This window comes from Fundulus heteroclitus, unplaced genomic scaffold (assembly GCF_011125445.2).
Source record: "Fundulus heteroclitus isolate FHET01 unplaced genomic scaffold, MU-UCD_Fhet_4.1 scaffold_632, whole genome shotgun sequence".
NCBI lineage: Eukaryota > Metazoa > Chordata > Actinopteri > Cyprinodontiformes > Fundulidae > Fundulus > Fundulus heteroclitus.
Window position 1 is genome coordinate 1 of NW_023397069.1, and position 16,066 is coordinate 16,066.

At 40.9% G+C, this 16,066-nt stretch overlaps 1 protein-coding gene and 1 long non-coding RNA gene across 4 annotated transcripts in view; one reads left to right on the forward strand and one right to left on the reverse strand.

Annotated features, from left to right (window-relative positions):
* Positions 1 to 5,905: 5,905 nt before the first annotated feature.
* si:ch211-195b21.5 overlaps positions 5,906 to 16,066 on the forward strand; it is a 53,680-nt gene continuing 43,519 nt past the window's right edge. For 2 of the 3 annotated variants that reach the window (XM_021314167.2, XM_021314169.2), the window contains exons 1-2: positions 5,906 to 5,970; positions 6,050 to 6,244. In XM_021314167.2, coding sequence (XP_021169842.2) covers positions 6,053 to 6,244 — 192 coding nt within the window. In that variant the 5' untranslated portion in view covers positions 5,906 to 5,970; positions 6,050 to 6,052. Of the gene's footprint in view, positions 6,245 to 16,066 lie in introns of all 3 variants that reach the window. The other variant, XM_012858512.3, reaches the window with a different exon arrangement.
* On the reverse strand, positions 7,452 to 9,588 carry LOC118561454. The gene is made up of 3 exons (XR_004930057.1): positions 9,565 to 9,588; positions 8,071 to 8,128; positions 7,452 to 7,900 (listed from the first exon to the last, which is right to left on the reverse strand). It is a non-coding gene; the product is annotated as an uncharacterized LOC118561454 (long non-coding RNA).

Consider the following 16,066-nt stretch of genomic DNA (forward strand, 5'->3'; position numbering starts at 1 on the left):
GTTTTTTGACCCAGTTATTTCAAAAGAAGTCTTTTAAATAAGACCATGGGTGGGGCAGGTCTTCTGGAGGATGACTACCTTGGACTCCATTCTGGGAGTTAATGATTCTGCAGGTCCTGCGTACTGTGCTGCTTAGGGAGGGCCTAATGGTTATTTCCCGCTTGGATTGGTTCAGCGGACAGATTCTGCTCTCGCCATTGGATACTTTCAAAATAACGAACAAATCAAAAAACCGAAATGCGTCTTGGATGTAACGAGTAACGAAACGCTGTATAGAAATGTAGTGAAGTAGAAAGTACAGATACTTACTGTTAAATGTAGTGGAGTAAAAGTAGAAAAGTATCCATTATTAAATCTACTTAAGTAAAGTACAGATACACGGAAATTGTACTTAAGTACAGTAACAAAGTACTTGTACTTTGTTACTTCCCCCACTGCTCCAGCCTCTCTGACGGTAATGGGGTCAAAGTCACCAGAGTCTTGTATGCTTTCGAAACAGCGATGAGGTCCTCTCTGTGCTCAAACACAGTATGATGGCACGGCTGTGAAAGTTCCATCTGACATTGCTGGATGCTGGTAGTCTGTGGGCCACAACTTTATCAAGAACGCTTGTGCGCTTGGATGATCTGGAGAAAAAGCTGGAAAATCCACTAAGGTTAGAAAAAAAAATCTAACTTGGTTATGGTTATGCGAGAAGTAGCCTGTTGCATTATTAGATTGAGCTGATGAGCATAGCAGTGGATGTAGTGGGCATTTGGGTACACATCTTGTATCTTCTTCTGAACACCTGCAGTGGCACCTCGCATCACGCTGGCTCCATCATATGCCTGACAGATTAGTTAGCTTTTTGATCCTCAGGAAGAATAGTTCCAAGACGTTCTTTTAGGGCTGTAGCGATGGAATCAGCTGTAGCCGACTGCAGAGGGATAAACTCAAAAACCTTTCCTGCACAGTGTTTTTGGCATCGATATAGCGTAGTACAAGCACAAGCTGGCACTGCGTGGCAACATCCACAGTCTCGTCTGCCTGGATTGAAAGAAAATCACTGCTCTGTGCTTCTTTGATTATATGCTCCTTCAGAACAGAAAACATACACTCCAGTAGCTCATTCTGCCACAGTTTTCGAAGTTCCCTTAAACACAGTAGCATTCTCAAGGTGCTCTTTTAGTACTCCATCAAGAGAAGCAACAAAATCAACCAACCCACGAAAGATCCCGGGATTTTCAGAGCTCTTACTTTCGTCATGACCACGCAAGGCCAGCTCAAAGGCTCCACAAAACTTAACACAGTCTATTATTCTAGAAAGGATGTGCCGATTTTTTGTCACCTCTTCATTGTGTCGTCTAACAGCAATCCTGTAGCCTTCATCTAGCTGTTGAGCAATGCTAAGTTTCCCCCAAAAATTAGCTTCATTGCATTGTCCAGGTGGCTGCGGCTGTTTTCGTGCCGTTTGCATTTTCTGAAAGATGTTTTAAGTCTCTTACCCCAGTTGTTGTCCACATTGCCTCCGTGCCAGAACTTTGAAATAACAAACACGGAAAGCAGTAAAAGGCATTGCTTACATCACATCCAGCTAGCCAACTCCGCTTGTCATAAGAAGAGCTGGAAAAAGCCCTCATGTAGGATCGTCCACGATCACCTGCCTGCTGCTGAATTTTTAAATTGGGACGATCCGGTCCAAGCTCCTTTATCCTGTTTTTTTCTTCATCTGAACGCTTTGTAAAAGCATTTTTTTGTAAAGAAAAAACAGAATTTTCTCTCATTTTGAAATGACTCCACTTGCACTTTGCAAACGTAAATCAACCTAACGAACTGCAGCTGCGCTGAGTCAAATTGGGGATTGTCCAATCACACAATGTTTAAAAAAAATTAGCCAGTACTGACACTCTACCAGTAATGACACAACAGAATGGGTGTGTCCGGGGCGCAGAGCAGTGCGCCCCTATGCAAAACCCTAGATAACCAATTAAAAGTCAGCCTCAGATCACCTGCTTGCCAAAGTTGACGCGGCTACATTCACTCCCATTAGACCGGCGCCCTGCACATAGGAAGTGTGCACAATGTGAGCAATTAAATAGAATTATGTATTTAATATTTTAATAAATTCTAACATGTCTATTGGACACACAGTATGAATAAATACATTTCTAAGTATTTTGCAGTTCAGAAATAATTTATTATCTAAACAATTTAAAGGGGGCGGCGCCCGAGCGCCCCCTACTGGCCAGCCGCCACTGATAGCACCAAAGGTACGCTCAATGATGTTTCTTGCCTTGGCGTGGTGCCTGTAGTGGCGTGCCTCCACTTGGACTTTACCAAATATAAAATAACTTGTAATTTAGGTAATATGCTGATATGTCTTAATGTTCTATTCAATTAATATAATCTATGTATCAATTTTGTGTCATTGTTGGCTCTATTTAAGGACAAGAAGGTAAGAGATCTTAATGGCAACTGGCGGGCGATAGGGCGTCAGGGAGGTGATTGGGTCCAGGAGGCATGGGAACGCACCATTGCAGTGTAGAAAAAAAATCCCTAGGTGGGTATAAAGCATTTTTATACAACGGAGAGCGCCGCAGTACCAGTGAGTGATGGACAAAGCCTACATTGTCGATTGTAAACATTCAAAATCTTTCCCCGTGCGTCACACACACCCTGCAGGATGATTGAAGGGAAGAGTTTTCTGTTTAAATAACATTTATTTTGTGGCTCTGCAGGTGGAACAATTCGCACGTCACCCATCAATGGAACCGACTGCTCCTTTGAGCGCCTCGATCCCGGCAAGGCGGGCAAAACCAGCACCCATCCTCCAAATCTTGTCTTTTTGGGAAGAAATTTTTTTTTTAATGATCCCCATCAGGAGTTCATGACTCTGTGCACCACCTGGCACACAAGGGCATCACAAAGATGTCGGCTGTTTCCCTATAGGATGCACCGCCGGCCAGCCAGAAGAGGGTCACCAGCACTCTCCTATCCTCACATGTTTTGTTGGTGTTTTCTTCCTGTAAATAAAAAATGCCAAATGTTACTATAATTGTTTTTTAATTTCTCACCTTTTCACATCATAAAACTATACCTGTTTAACATGTAAATTGATATAGTTCTCAAGAAAGAAAATGTAAAATGTATAGTCCTGTAAAACTAGTCAAGTATAGCAAATGTAACAAATGGCTTCTCTTCTCTGGGTGTTTTTATAATGTAAAGATTCTCATTATAAGATGTATTGATTAATTTTGCCATTTCACTAAGAGAATGAACTGAACTAACTGCACATAATTTATAGATTGATCACTGTAAAAGTGGGCAGACATAGAAATGACTTTTCCTATCTTAATGATCAATGCTGTGGTCAGTCACAACCTTATACTTGTTCAATACCATCCTCAATGTTTTTTTTTTAAGATAAAAGTAGGAAATAGGCATGTTAATATTAAAATGGCTACCAGTTGGCACAGTTGGGCTAGCAAAGCAATACAAGTCAGTGAGATAAACACAAAAATGAACGTTTTGCCGAATTAAAACAACAAAAAACGACATCAGAACCAGCAGCACTTGACACACGACAAGGCCGAGGTAAGTGTATACAGAGCCCTTTAGGGGACATGGGGAAAATATATATTTTTTTGCGTTACCTCAGAATACTTTTGCGTTCCCTCGCAAAGGTTTTCGCGTTCCCTAGAGGAATGGCTGATTTATTTGTTGTGGTCTCTTGTCATTCACACAACAGTAAACCGTGAGAGCCAACATGAGTTTTGAAACTGCAAAGCTTTGTCTTAAGCGAAGATCAGACGTGCATCTATCTACACAGCACAGCGCATTCAGAAAGCTATGGTGCATTCAGGAGCATGGGACATTAAAATTTTCAGAATAAAAAGCTAGCAGGTGTGCATAATCAAAAAATAACAGAAATACTGTTGGATTCACTCCTCCATTCCTCTGGGGGGCGCTGTAGTTGCTTTGCACTGGTAAGCGAATGGAGGGGAAGAAGAAAAGATAAAACGGTGGACCAGTAGTGCATTTAGGTTGCAGTTAGCTGAAATTAACAAACAAAATCGGCCATAGGATCATATCCTACTGGAATTCATGAGTGTTGCCCAATGTGGTGAGTTATATTAATGCTGTAAGCTGTGACGTGATGAGTTTATCATCTGTTGTAAGCGTGTGATTGTTGAATTTGCTAGAGCTAATTAGCCAAATGCTAACTGTATTTTGCTGCACAGTGATGTATGAATGCTGCTGTTTATTATGTCACGAAGTTTTCTAAGTGTGAACTCTGCCTTATAACTGGTCAGTTAGGTCAAGCCTAGCTCCTAAATCTATGTTTAAGTTTGTGTTTATTGAATATTGCAAAACTAAGTATTGAGGTTTTGTTTTGTGTTTTTTACTTTACTTACAGTTTAACCGGCATGTCCGTGTAAAAGCACTCGGCAATAAAAATCAACAACAACAACTATCTTATGTTCTTTGTAACAAATACAATTATATAGCATTCAGTATTGTAAGAAAGCCCACACTGTTTCTGGATAGACACAATATTGTATGAGTGAAGTTTTGTTCCGTTTTATGCCTCTTTCCTTGTAAATATGAAATGTCCCATGCTCCTGAATGCACCATAGCTTTCTGACGCTCCCGAATGAACCTGCAGATCACTGTGGTCCACTCATGTCGGACTTTTTCTTTTTTAATTACACACTAACTCTGTAAACAGGCCATATAGGGAAGCTTAAAGTATAATGTTGTCGCCTCAAACATACTTTTAAAGAACAACAGCAGCAGAAAAGGTAATTTTTAACTTACCACTGTGATCTCTGTTAGCGCTGTCCATAATCAAGCTGTGGCCGCGGTGCATTCTGGGAAAGCGGCCAGCTGATGCAGGCATGTTTCCGGGGAGGCAGGCCTTGGCCAATAGTTGTGAAGCTTTGCCGGTGACACCGCCCCCCCTCTCCCCCCTCCCTCCCTGCCATCGTATTAACATTAACAGCTGCAGTCAGACCAAGCGGAAAAAGAGGAAGTAATAAAACACGAAGCACAAATACACGAAGTGGAAAAAGAGTAGGTAAAAAAACACCAAGTAGAAATACATGAAGTGGAAATACACGAAGTGGAAAAAGAAGAAGTAAAAAAACACAAAGTAGAAATACACAAAGTGGAAAAAGAGGAAGTAAAAAAACACCAAGTAGAAATAAACAAAGTGGAAAAAGAGGAAGTAAAAAAACACCAAGTAGAAATACACGAAGTGGAAAAAGGGGAGAAGGAAATAAAAAGGGCAGGCAAAAATTGGGTTGGTAAAAAAACAGTTAGAAAAGTTAGAGGCAGAAATAAATATATGTTTCAGAAATATAAGGTTAAAATAAAATAGAAATATTTATGGTGGAGTAAAAACATGCTTTAAAAATGTTGCTTTAAATACAAGAACTAGAAATACACAAAGTGGAAAAAGGGGAAAAGGAAATAAAAGGGCAGGTGTAAATCCTTTGGGTAAAAAAACAGCTAGGAATGTTAGAGGCAGAAATAAATGATTGTTTCAGAAATACAAGGGTTAAAAATAAGTCAGCATAAAAGCAAGAAGAAAAGTAAAAATAAAAGTGTAAGTTAAAATATATATTTTTTGATGAATAATTAATGAATTGTTGAAGAAATATCTTATTTTTATTATTTTGTCACATTAAATGGCACACAAATTCATATTATTAGCCACTTTTCTTAAGCCATTATATATTATTAAGTCCTTCATTTATTTCTGTGTGTATTTTTAATTATGGCAGGATTGGTCCTCCATACATACACTGGCCTTAAAATGCGTCCTTGGAGACACAGCTGCAGTGTCAAATCCGCACCAGTTGGTGGCGGTAATGCACACAGAAGAAGAACACATACTCCGGATGTTTAGTCACTTTTATTCCCTGTGGCAGCGGCAGTCTAGTAGTAAACGTGAATAGCGCACTGAGACCCTAAACGGTAGCGAACAAAGTGAGTCTGGGCCTAAACTGGCGCTGTTTCTGTCGGACAGTAGTGGGCTGGGTGATGCTGTGACGTGTTCCGTTCTTAGATCATGTACCGGCCGGATCCACCTGTGCAGAGGCCTCGGCCGCCGTTTGGTCCTCCGCCGCCCCGCGGTCCACATTTCAGTGCCCAGGGGCCTTGTCCCCTGCCTCATCGCGGAGCCCCGCCCCCAGGACCCGGTGGACCGTTTTCGGAGAACCCGTTTGTGTTCAGCGGGCCGCCCAGAGGCCACTTCATCCGTGTACGTACCTCCAGCTGGCAGAGCTAGCTCTGTGGCTAACACCGCTGCTCCATTGTTAGCTTCAGGCGGACAGCGGCTGCTGCTTCTGGCCGCCTTTGTTCTGAATACTTCAGGGTCTCTGAGGACCGAGCGTCTCTTTATTCACGTTATTTTCTAGCGGAACCAGCTTTCAGCAGCGCCTCTGACTGCTGGGACGCTGCAGATTTACCTCAGTAGGAAACTTTCACACTTTTGGGGCAGATTGGCTATTAAATTAACCATGAGCTGTCTGTCTGATCTGTTTTTTAAATTATTGAACAGTCTTGTACAAACAAAAAGGCATTTGTACATATGGCTTATGAAGATGCAAAATACGTGGAGGCATAGGTGCAGTAAGAAGGCCAAAGAGAGGAAAAGTAAAGTAAAACAAAGAATAAAATAAATTAAGTTACACAGCTACACGCTATCAGATTGTATTCATTGATAATATTGATAATATAGTTTTATTATAGCCTTGGAGTTTTGCATTACTTTAAGGCCATTAACAAAGATAAGAAAATCATTGAAAAAAACAAAATATTTGGGAGTCCATTTCTTGACCTTGGACCTGTGTATATTTCCCCACCAAGTATTGGAATAGTGTTCACCAAGAAAGAGTTTTTCCGGCATTCCAGAATCAGTCCGTATATAATACCTTTCAAACAGAACTTCCCCAGCTGAGAAACTTTAGGATGCCACCACAAGAAAATATCCAGGCCAAAATGCCTCTGAGAACAAATAATGAAAGAACAAATGGTCAACAGTTCCAATGTCATTTTCACAAAATCAACAAGAGTTGGCTTTGAACCCAAAACAAAGATGCAGAAAGTCATTGGAATTATGGCTGCAACTAACGATTATTTTTATTGTCGACTAATCACGATTATTCATATGATCTCCATCATCACTTCAGTTGCTTGTAAAAATATTTTGACTCACCTGTTCTTGTCTACACACATTTGAACGCCTCTTTATTTCAACTTGTTGTTACTCACCTTTATAAGGTTTATAAATGATCCTCCATTAAATCTTAATTTTAAATTTAACGGTTTATTTTTAATATTTCTATGAAAGTAGATTTTTATTAACCATAAAAATGTTTTTAAAACAATCTTTTGACCTTCAATATTTTAACGTTGCTTAATGTTTAAATCCTAGTGTAACCCCCCCCCCCCCCCCCCCCCCCGCATATTAACATGTTTGCAGTCAGGGTTGTTCTCTTTAATTAGGCAATATTCCCAGCATCAATATTAAAAACAAGCTAATTATTAATTTCCAAGTAAACTCCAGCGCTCTAGTCAGACATTAAAGTTAAAAAAAACAACCCCGTCTTGTAACTTCACTTTAATCTCAACCAGGGCCGCGCAGAGACCACTGAAGGGGCAGGTGCTCAAAGTAAAAAAGGACACATTTGACTGGATTCTAGAGCTGAATATTAGTACAAATTTCACATAACCTTTACAGTTCAATGTACCACGATGCATCACAAAGTAGTTAAGAGAGTTATATAATAGATTCAAGTGTAGGGAAAATTTTAGAACAAAACACAATGCATATGTCTCTTTAATATTTTATTACAGTCAGAATTTCACTCTGCAGGACTCCTTTGATTATAGGGAGGTATAGAGATATTCCAACCTGCATAGGAGCAACATATGTAAATTAGAAACCTAGACCATCAAACATCTTTTGTTCTAGCACAACTACACTGCTAGAAATATAAACAGAGTGGACACAATACAACCTGATATTGTACTGTAATAAAGGCTCTAATAATAAATAAAGCTGCCCAGATGCTCTGTACTTACAGTGGAGGCGAAGAAGGCCTGTTTAGAACAGCACAACTGGATCAACTTTAACATGAAGCTGCAAACAACAAAACAAAAAACGACTCGTTTAGTGTTAATTGTCAACATGAGAAACCATAATGTGAACCTGACTCAGAACTCCAGTTTAAGCCTCTTCTATTTGTTTGTGTGTGTCTTCTTTCCTGTCCTGTATTTTCTAATATCCTAATCAATCTCTTCTGATTCAACTCTTTCCTTCTGTCCATCTAGGTGCAGAAATTTAGCTATCAGTAGTTCTGCATTTGATGATAGTACATCCTAACGTAATAAATCAGCAATTCTTAAACGGACTGCTTGTAAATTTCTACATCGGTTCAATAGCAAACAGCTATATGTTGACTAGGGAAACTTAGTATTTTTTTCCCTGCCATTCACTATATGCACGCGCGAAAGCAACAACAAAAACCGCGTGTTAACGTCAAATAAACATGCAAGCATATCGAGTTTTTTATTTTTTTTTAATCTTGGCAAGGCGGTAGCATGAGTTTGGCGAGGCGGCCGCCTTGCCAAGATAGCGCTGCGGGAAACCCTGCATGTACTGTTGCATCACTGGTACTTTAAATCAAAACAGAATTTATCGAGGAAGAGGTGAATTGGCTCATTATGAGTCTCAAAATTGTTCAAGATCTCCATCAAATTGAGCAAGATGGTCCAATAATGGCTGCCAAATCTTGTAGAATTTTTTAAGACTGTCTGTCATGGGATATCGGATTTTCTCCATGTGTAATACAGAGGCAAGATCTGTTAGCCACGTCTTGAAGAGTGGCACTGCTTCTGACTTCCAAAGCCTTAAAATCAGTCTCTTTGCAATTAACATTCCATACATAATGGTGTGCTGTACAAGAGGACTGTGAGTCAATAGGGTAGTTCACGCGTGACGTCACGCTATATCCGGGCACGGTGGTTGGCAAAAAACAGAGCTGCTCTCGTCTACTACATGACAAAACGGGTGATTTAGAGCGTACTTTTAGTTTGTTTATTTTTGGAATTTAAACAATGCCTACGACTTGTTGTGCTGCCGGTTGCACAGAGAGGCATTCCAAATCGTTGGATGTCCGTTTCTGTCGTTTATCGAAGGAGGAAGGACGAAGAAAGAAATGGATATTTTCAATGAAAAGAGCGCAGGCAGACACTCCCAATGGACTGGGGGAGCCATCATACTACGACAGAATTTGCAGTCTACACTTCATCTCCGGTAAATACAACTTTATTCTGCTCTAGTCATTGTTCTACTTAAATAGCGGCGGAGGGGAGATGGCGATCGCTACACAGGCCGGAGTAGTAGCAGCACCTGCAGCAGCAGCAGGCTGCTCCAATACGGCGGCTGCATTACGCCCCCGTTCACGGGCGCTAGTACTTCTGTGTTTACGCTGCAACGTTGCCGACACCCCCACCCATTTTAACAAGACAAAAACACCAAAATAATCCGTAGTAAACAATGTTTTTTTTCCCTACCGGGCTTCCTCTCTGCTGAGACGCGGCCTGTGTCCGACGCCGCTTTGTGCTGTTGCACAAACATGTCTGAACATACATCCATCCATCCATCCATCCATTTTCTGACCCGCTTAATCCCTCATGGCGTCGCGGCGGTTGCTGGTGCCTATGTCCCGATATAAAATAATTGTAGCCGTCCAGTGGTTTCAGGGGCTTTTGTGCTCTCTCGTGTGTACTGGCCTGCCGTGTTTATAAGGCAGCTGTATATGTCGCGGTACGGAACACTTGGCCAGCATTTCACAGACTCGCTCCGTCCCTTCAGGCTTTTGCTGTGTGGATCTGGCAATCTGACACCATCAAGTTACTCTTAAAACGATCTTGTGATACGTTATCTAAAGAAGAAAAACACGTGGAGAACTTGTCAGTTTCTCTGTTTGCGTCCGCCATTGTGTTCGTCTTTTGCCAACCAGTCCGGCGCGCATGCCCGAAAAACCCGGATCAAAACAATAACAATGAACTGGTCTATAGAGACAGGGAGTAGCCAAACAGTGCCACCTCTGGCTCGGGCTTGAGCCCACTACCATACATTTCAGAAAACCAATGGAATACTCCACACCAGAAGTCATAAAGTTTTGGACATGTCCAAAAGAGGTGGGTTAAGGAACCATCAGCTAACTTACATCGATCACACAAAGGGGAAACAGTAGGGTATATTCTATGTAATTTTAGTTTTTGAATAATGAAGTCTGTGCTTGACCTTAAACTGGATTAAGTGATGTCTGGCATTAATAGAACAGTATTGGATTCTACCTAGACTCTCCTCCCAAACAATATCATTAATCTGGAGTCCCAGTTCCTCTTCCCAAGCTTTCCTCAAAGAGTGTGTGGCATAGTTCAGCTGTTCAGAAAATATCTTGACAAAATCTGAGATCAAGTGCTTTGAATCTGGTGGGCCAAGCAAAAGACTGTAAACCCTGCTTTCCTCAGGGAGGGATTCAAAGTTAGGCAGGTTTTGGCAGACATAGTTTCTAACTTGAATATATCTAAAGAAGTGTATTGACGGCAAGGAATGCTTTTAGTTGAGTAAATGAGGCAAAATGATTGTCAATGTACAGATCTTTCAAAACTGCTATGCCTTTTAGCCTCCAACTACAAAAAGTTGCATCTGAGAGTGAGGAGGGGAATGCATGGTTATCACACAGTGGAGCATATACAGATGTGCTAGGCATCTTGCAGTACCTCTTAATTTGCTGCCATATTTTCAAACAATTAAGAACTATTCAGTTATTTACTTTAGTCTTTACAGACAGTACAGGTGTTGAGAAAAGTAGAGCTGGAAGTGAACTGCCTTTAACATCTTTCTTTTCAAAGGCCACCTACGCAGGGGTGGTCGTTGAAATTTCCAGGCTGTAGCCTTCACGCCAATAGGCAAGAGCTCTAAGATTTGCTGCCAAATAATAATGCTGAAAACACGGTAACCCAAATCCCCACCTTCTCTCTGGGTTTTTGTAAATGAGCTTTGGAGATTCTATGAGCTTTAAAACCCCAGACAAAAGGCATGACTATTGAGTCTAGTAGTTTAAAAAAGGATTTTGTTAGGAAAATAGGAAGGTTTTGAAAGAGATATAAGAATCTTGCCAGTGAGACCATCTTGATAGCATTTATACGACCCACCATAGAAAGCGGGAGCGTGCGCCACTTGCCAATATCTTCTTTTAATCTTTCTACCTTTTCATGAAAATTCAGTTTAAATATGAATTTAGGATCTTTTGGTAGGGTTACTCCAAGATACTTCAACTTGTCTGTGACTTTAAATGGGAGTTTATGCAGAAATTCCGCTTTATGGTTATCCCCAAGAAGCAGAAATTCACTTTTTTGCCAATTAATTGTGTACCCAGAAACCTCACCAAATGACTTTATAAGGTCTAACAGAATGGGGATAGACTGCTCAGGCTGTGACATAAAGATTGCAACATTATCTGCATATAAAGATAGATGGTGGTCCACATCACCTAAACGAATAGGTTTGAGAGAGCTGTGTTGCCTGATACCAATAGCAAGAGGTTCAATACCAATCACAAACAGGAGAGGGCTGAGGGGACAGCCCTGGCGTGTTCCACGATGTAATGGAAATGGAGCTGACCTCTCTTGATTTGTTAGAATGGAAGAAGAAGGCTGGGCATATAGAATTTTAATCCATGAAATAAAACGGCTACCAAATCCAAAGTTCTCCAACACCCTCCACATGTATGCCCACTCAATCTGATCAAAAGCTTTCTCTGCGTCTAAGCAGAGGACCGCCACCTTCTGATCCTTCTTATAGTCATGGTAAATTATGTTCATTAGTCTTCTAACATTAAAAAAGGAAAACCTTCCAGGAATGAAACCCGTTTGGTCAGCATGGATAATGGAGGCAATATGTTTGTTTAACCTATTAGCTATCACTTTTGTGAAAATTTTCGTATCAGAGTTCAGCAATGAAATCGCACGGTGAGATGAGGGCTCAGTCTCATCTCTCCCCTCTTTTGAAATTAGTGAGATGTTGGCTTCATATAAGGAGCTTTGAAACTTCTGAGTTTCAAATGAGTGATTGAACATCCTGAGCAAGAGAGGAGTTAACTGTTAAGGAAATTTCTTATATAGCTCTATTCCAAAACCATCTGGTCCAGCACTCTTGCCATTAGGAAAGGACTTTATAGCATCTAGAATCTCTTGGGTGGTGGTGTCAGCATTAAGTGCCTCACACGCTGTGTCACTCAATTTAGGGAGATTCAGATTCTCCAGCCACGCAGCGGCATCCCCCCCAGCTTTAGATGTATATAACTGTTGATAATATTCCCTGAAGCGCTTGTTTATATTGCTGGGGTCAGTGATAATGTCCCCAGATTTTGATTTGATTTTATGTATAGCTTTGCTAGCCTGCAAACCTCTCAGTTGTCGGGCCAATAACTTCTGGGGCTTGTCCCCTAGTTCAAATTGTTTTTGTTTCAGTCTAAACAGTTGGTCCTGTACCTGAGCAGACAAAATGTAATTATATTCATACTTCCGTTTAAGAATATTCTGTAAGGTGGTGGAGTTAGCAGAAGATTTATAGGCAGTTTCTAGTTGCGTTAAATCTTTTTCAATTTCTAAAAGACGTTTTTTTCTTTTCTTTTCTCATTGAGCTTTCAAAAGAGATTATGTGCCCTCTAGTCACAGCCTTAAAAGCTTCCCATAAGGTGGCGTCTGTAACCTCTAGGTTATCGTTTGTTTCCAGAAAATCTGAGATCCTAGAAGAAATTAACTGAGTAAACGAGGAGTCGGAGAGAAGTGAGGGATGGAACCGCCAACTATATTGCTCTTTCTTATGGTTGAGGTCAAGTACCAATGATATGGGAAAGTGATCAGAAATTAGAATATTATGATGTGTGGTGGAGATTACATTTTTTTTATCAAATTGGAGTCAAGCAAAAAATAATCAATTCTAGAGAAAGATGTGTGTCTCTGTGAGAAAAAAGAATAATCCCTATGTGTGGGGTGCTGAAGCCTCCATATGTTAACTAGATGTGTGGATAGCATTAAATTATTCAGGGTTTGGAGGCAGCAGAGGGCAACTGGTTTGTTTGGGCTGATCTAATCAAAAAATTGTCAAGCACACAATTCAAGTCACCATGTGTGTCTGAGAGAGTGGGCAGTAAATTAAAGACCTTAATGAAAAAATTTGGGTCATCAAAATTGGGACCATATATGTTTAAAAGTGTGACATGATATGAGTAAATGTAGCCTGTCACCATAATATATCTGCAATTAGGATCACACACGGTGGAAATATGCCTAATCATAACAGCTTTACTGGAGAGATTTACCCAGCTGCACCTAAGCAAGTTTGCTCTAGTGGGCTTAATATGAGTTTCCTGTAGGAATATAATGTCTGCCGCTAAGGACTTTAAATGAGAGAAGACTTTTGCCCTCTTAATGGCATGTCCCAATCCACGGACATTCCAACTAGTAAAAGTAATGCCACCACCTCTTGAAGAAAAACTAGGATGCATATCTAAGTACAGTAAAGCAAAAACACCCTTAAACAACACTGATAGCAGCACAGAGGAAAACAAAAAAATAAAGAACACACAACTAAGAACTTACCCTCCCTCCCCCCATCCCACTTTCCCAAACAAAGTGAGATCACGCTCCCCTCAAACAGGCATAGAGGCTGCCGGACCATAGGAAAGACTGGTTTAGCTAAGCTAACAAAAAAGAGCCCTATGCTCTCTTTCCAAATATGAAAAAAAAAAAAAAAAAACACAAGTAACACAAGTAAATTTAAACCACGGTCATGAGAATGTCCCGACCTGCGTAATGGCAGAAAACAAAGTCACATACCAGATAATATACACCATCCCAAGCGCATGCAATGTTCAAGATAAAGTCCCTGCAAACACCTCGGCTTCTTGTAGTGAAGAAAATACTTGCTCCGAGTTCCCCAAAGTTACCCGAAGTCGAGCTAGGTAGATGAAGCCGACCCTTGCGCCTGCCTCCTTAAACCTCTTTCGGACATCTTCAAAAGCCTGGCGCTGTTTAATCACATCCACTAGCAAATCGGGGAAGAAATGGATCGCCGCCTCGTTGTATGTCAGGGGAATTGTTGACGAGAAGGCTGTAGTATTTTCTCCTTGATTTGGAAGTGATGAATCCGGGCTATCATCACAGGCGGTCGTGCTTTTTCCTCCGAAGATAGTCACCCTAGACGGTGTGCTTGATCCACAACAACAGGGCTGACAAAATTGCTAGCGCCTAGTAGTTCAGGGATAAACTTCTCCAGAAATTCAACAGGGCTTCTTTTCTCGATCTTTTCGGGCAGACCAACAATTTTTATATTCTGACGCCTAGAGCGAGCCTCCAGGTCAATTACCTTTGAACAGAGTGCTTGGTTTTCTGCCCGCATTTTCACGCAGACTTGTTCAACTTGTGAGAGGCGGTGGTCGTAGTTGGAGTTAGCTTCTTCAATTTCTGCCATACGGTTTCCTAGACTCACCAAAGATGCTTGAGTAGATGCTAGCGTTGCCTCTGAGTCAAATCGATCAGTCATCGTCTTGTTCATACTTTCTATTGCCAGAAGAATGCTGCTCGACTCCGCCTTAGTGTCCTTGCTAGTGTCGAGATCTGCCATGGCACGTTCTGGTGCTAGCGATAACCCCAGCGATGCAGGCGTTCTAGTCTGGATAGGGCTCTTATCCTGCTGTTTTCCACGCTCAGTCTTCGTTTTTCGCATATCCTCGATTTTAGTCTAAGGTTAAATTAAAGGCATACTATGCAACATTTTTCAGTTAATTAATGTGTTCCATACCGTTTTGGATGATTAAATGAGTCATTTCAGGTCAAACAAAGGTTTTCTCGGCCGCCCTGGTGGTCTGTGGGGGAAATACCGTACTTGCAATTGCAAGAGCCCTCGGCCCGCACCCACAGGCCCAGAAGTCTCATGCAAGACCACGAGAGTCGGTCTTGCCCTGCCATTCACTATATGCACGCGCGAAAGCAACAACAAAGAACCGCGAGGTTGTTTTATTATTATTATTATTATTATATATATATATTTTTTTATTTTTTTATTTTTTCTTTTGAATGTTGGCAAGGCGGTAGCGTGAGTTTGATGAGGCGGCCGCCTCGCCAAGATAGCCCTGCGGGAAACCCTGATGTTCATACTTTCACTGTGTTAGTCATTGTTTGTACTGCCGTTTTTTTGACTTTTCGTTGCATTCGCCTGTCTGCTAAGCTCAAAACAACCGCGCCTGGCTTGACGGAGAAACCAGAACAGCTGACCATCTTTATGACAGTGCACTTTTACTTTCGCCCTCTGGGGGGAGCCTCGCTGGAAAATCAACCCCGGTTGCATAGTATACCTTTAACAAGAGGTCGGGTAAACTGGTGAATTTTGAATTAAATACCGAGTTATTCTATAACATGGAGAGGAGCTCAGGAAAAACGTGTCTACTCCATCAGGTGCTCACTAGCGCCCCGCTAACCCAGCTAGTTAACAGGCCACTTTGCCAGCTTCAAGGAGCTCCTTATTTTTTAGTTTAAGATGTTATTTCCCCTTAAAAATTATACATCATAACCTAAAGATATTTTTAAATATTGTATAATGTTTTCTCCTTAAATTTACATAAAAATGATTTTTGAGGAAAATGAGGCTTAGAGCTCCTATGCAGGCTGTAGTATAAGCATTGTTGTTTTAGATTCTGGCTCCTGATTTTTGCTAATCACACAGGCAGGAGTGCTTTGATTGGTCAACGCTTAAATCATCTATCCAGGAATAAAATTTATGCAGAATGTTTTATTTTAAATTCACAGCTTATTTACTTTTTAAAATGTCTGTTCAAATAATAACTTTCTTTTTGTGTATTTACAAGGCAGTGTATGCTACAATACCCTCCATATGTGAGACTGCTGTGGTTAGCTTGTCATTCAAGTGTTTTTTTTCTTCAGTTTCATTATATATGGTAGTGCAGTTTTAATGTTTAAATGTATTCAGAGACACAGACAT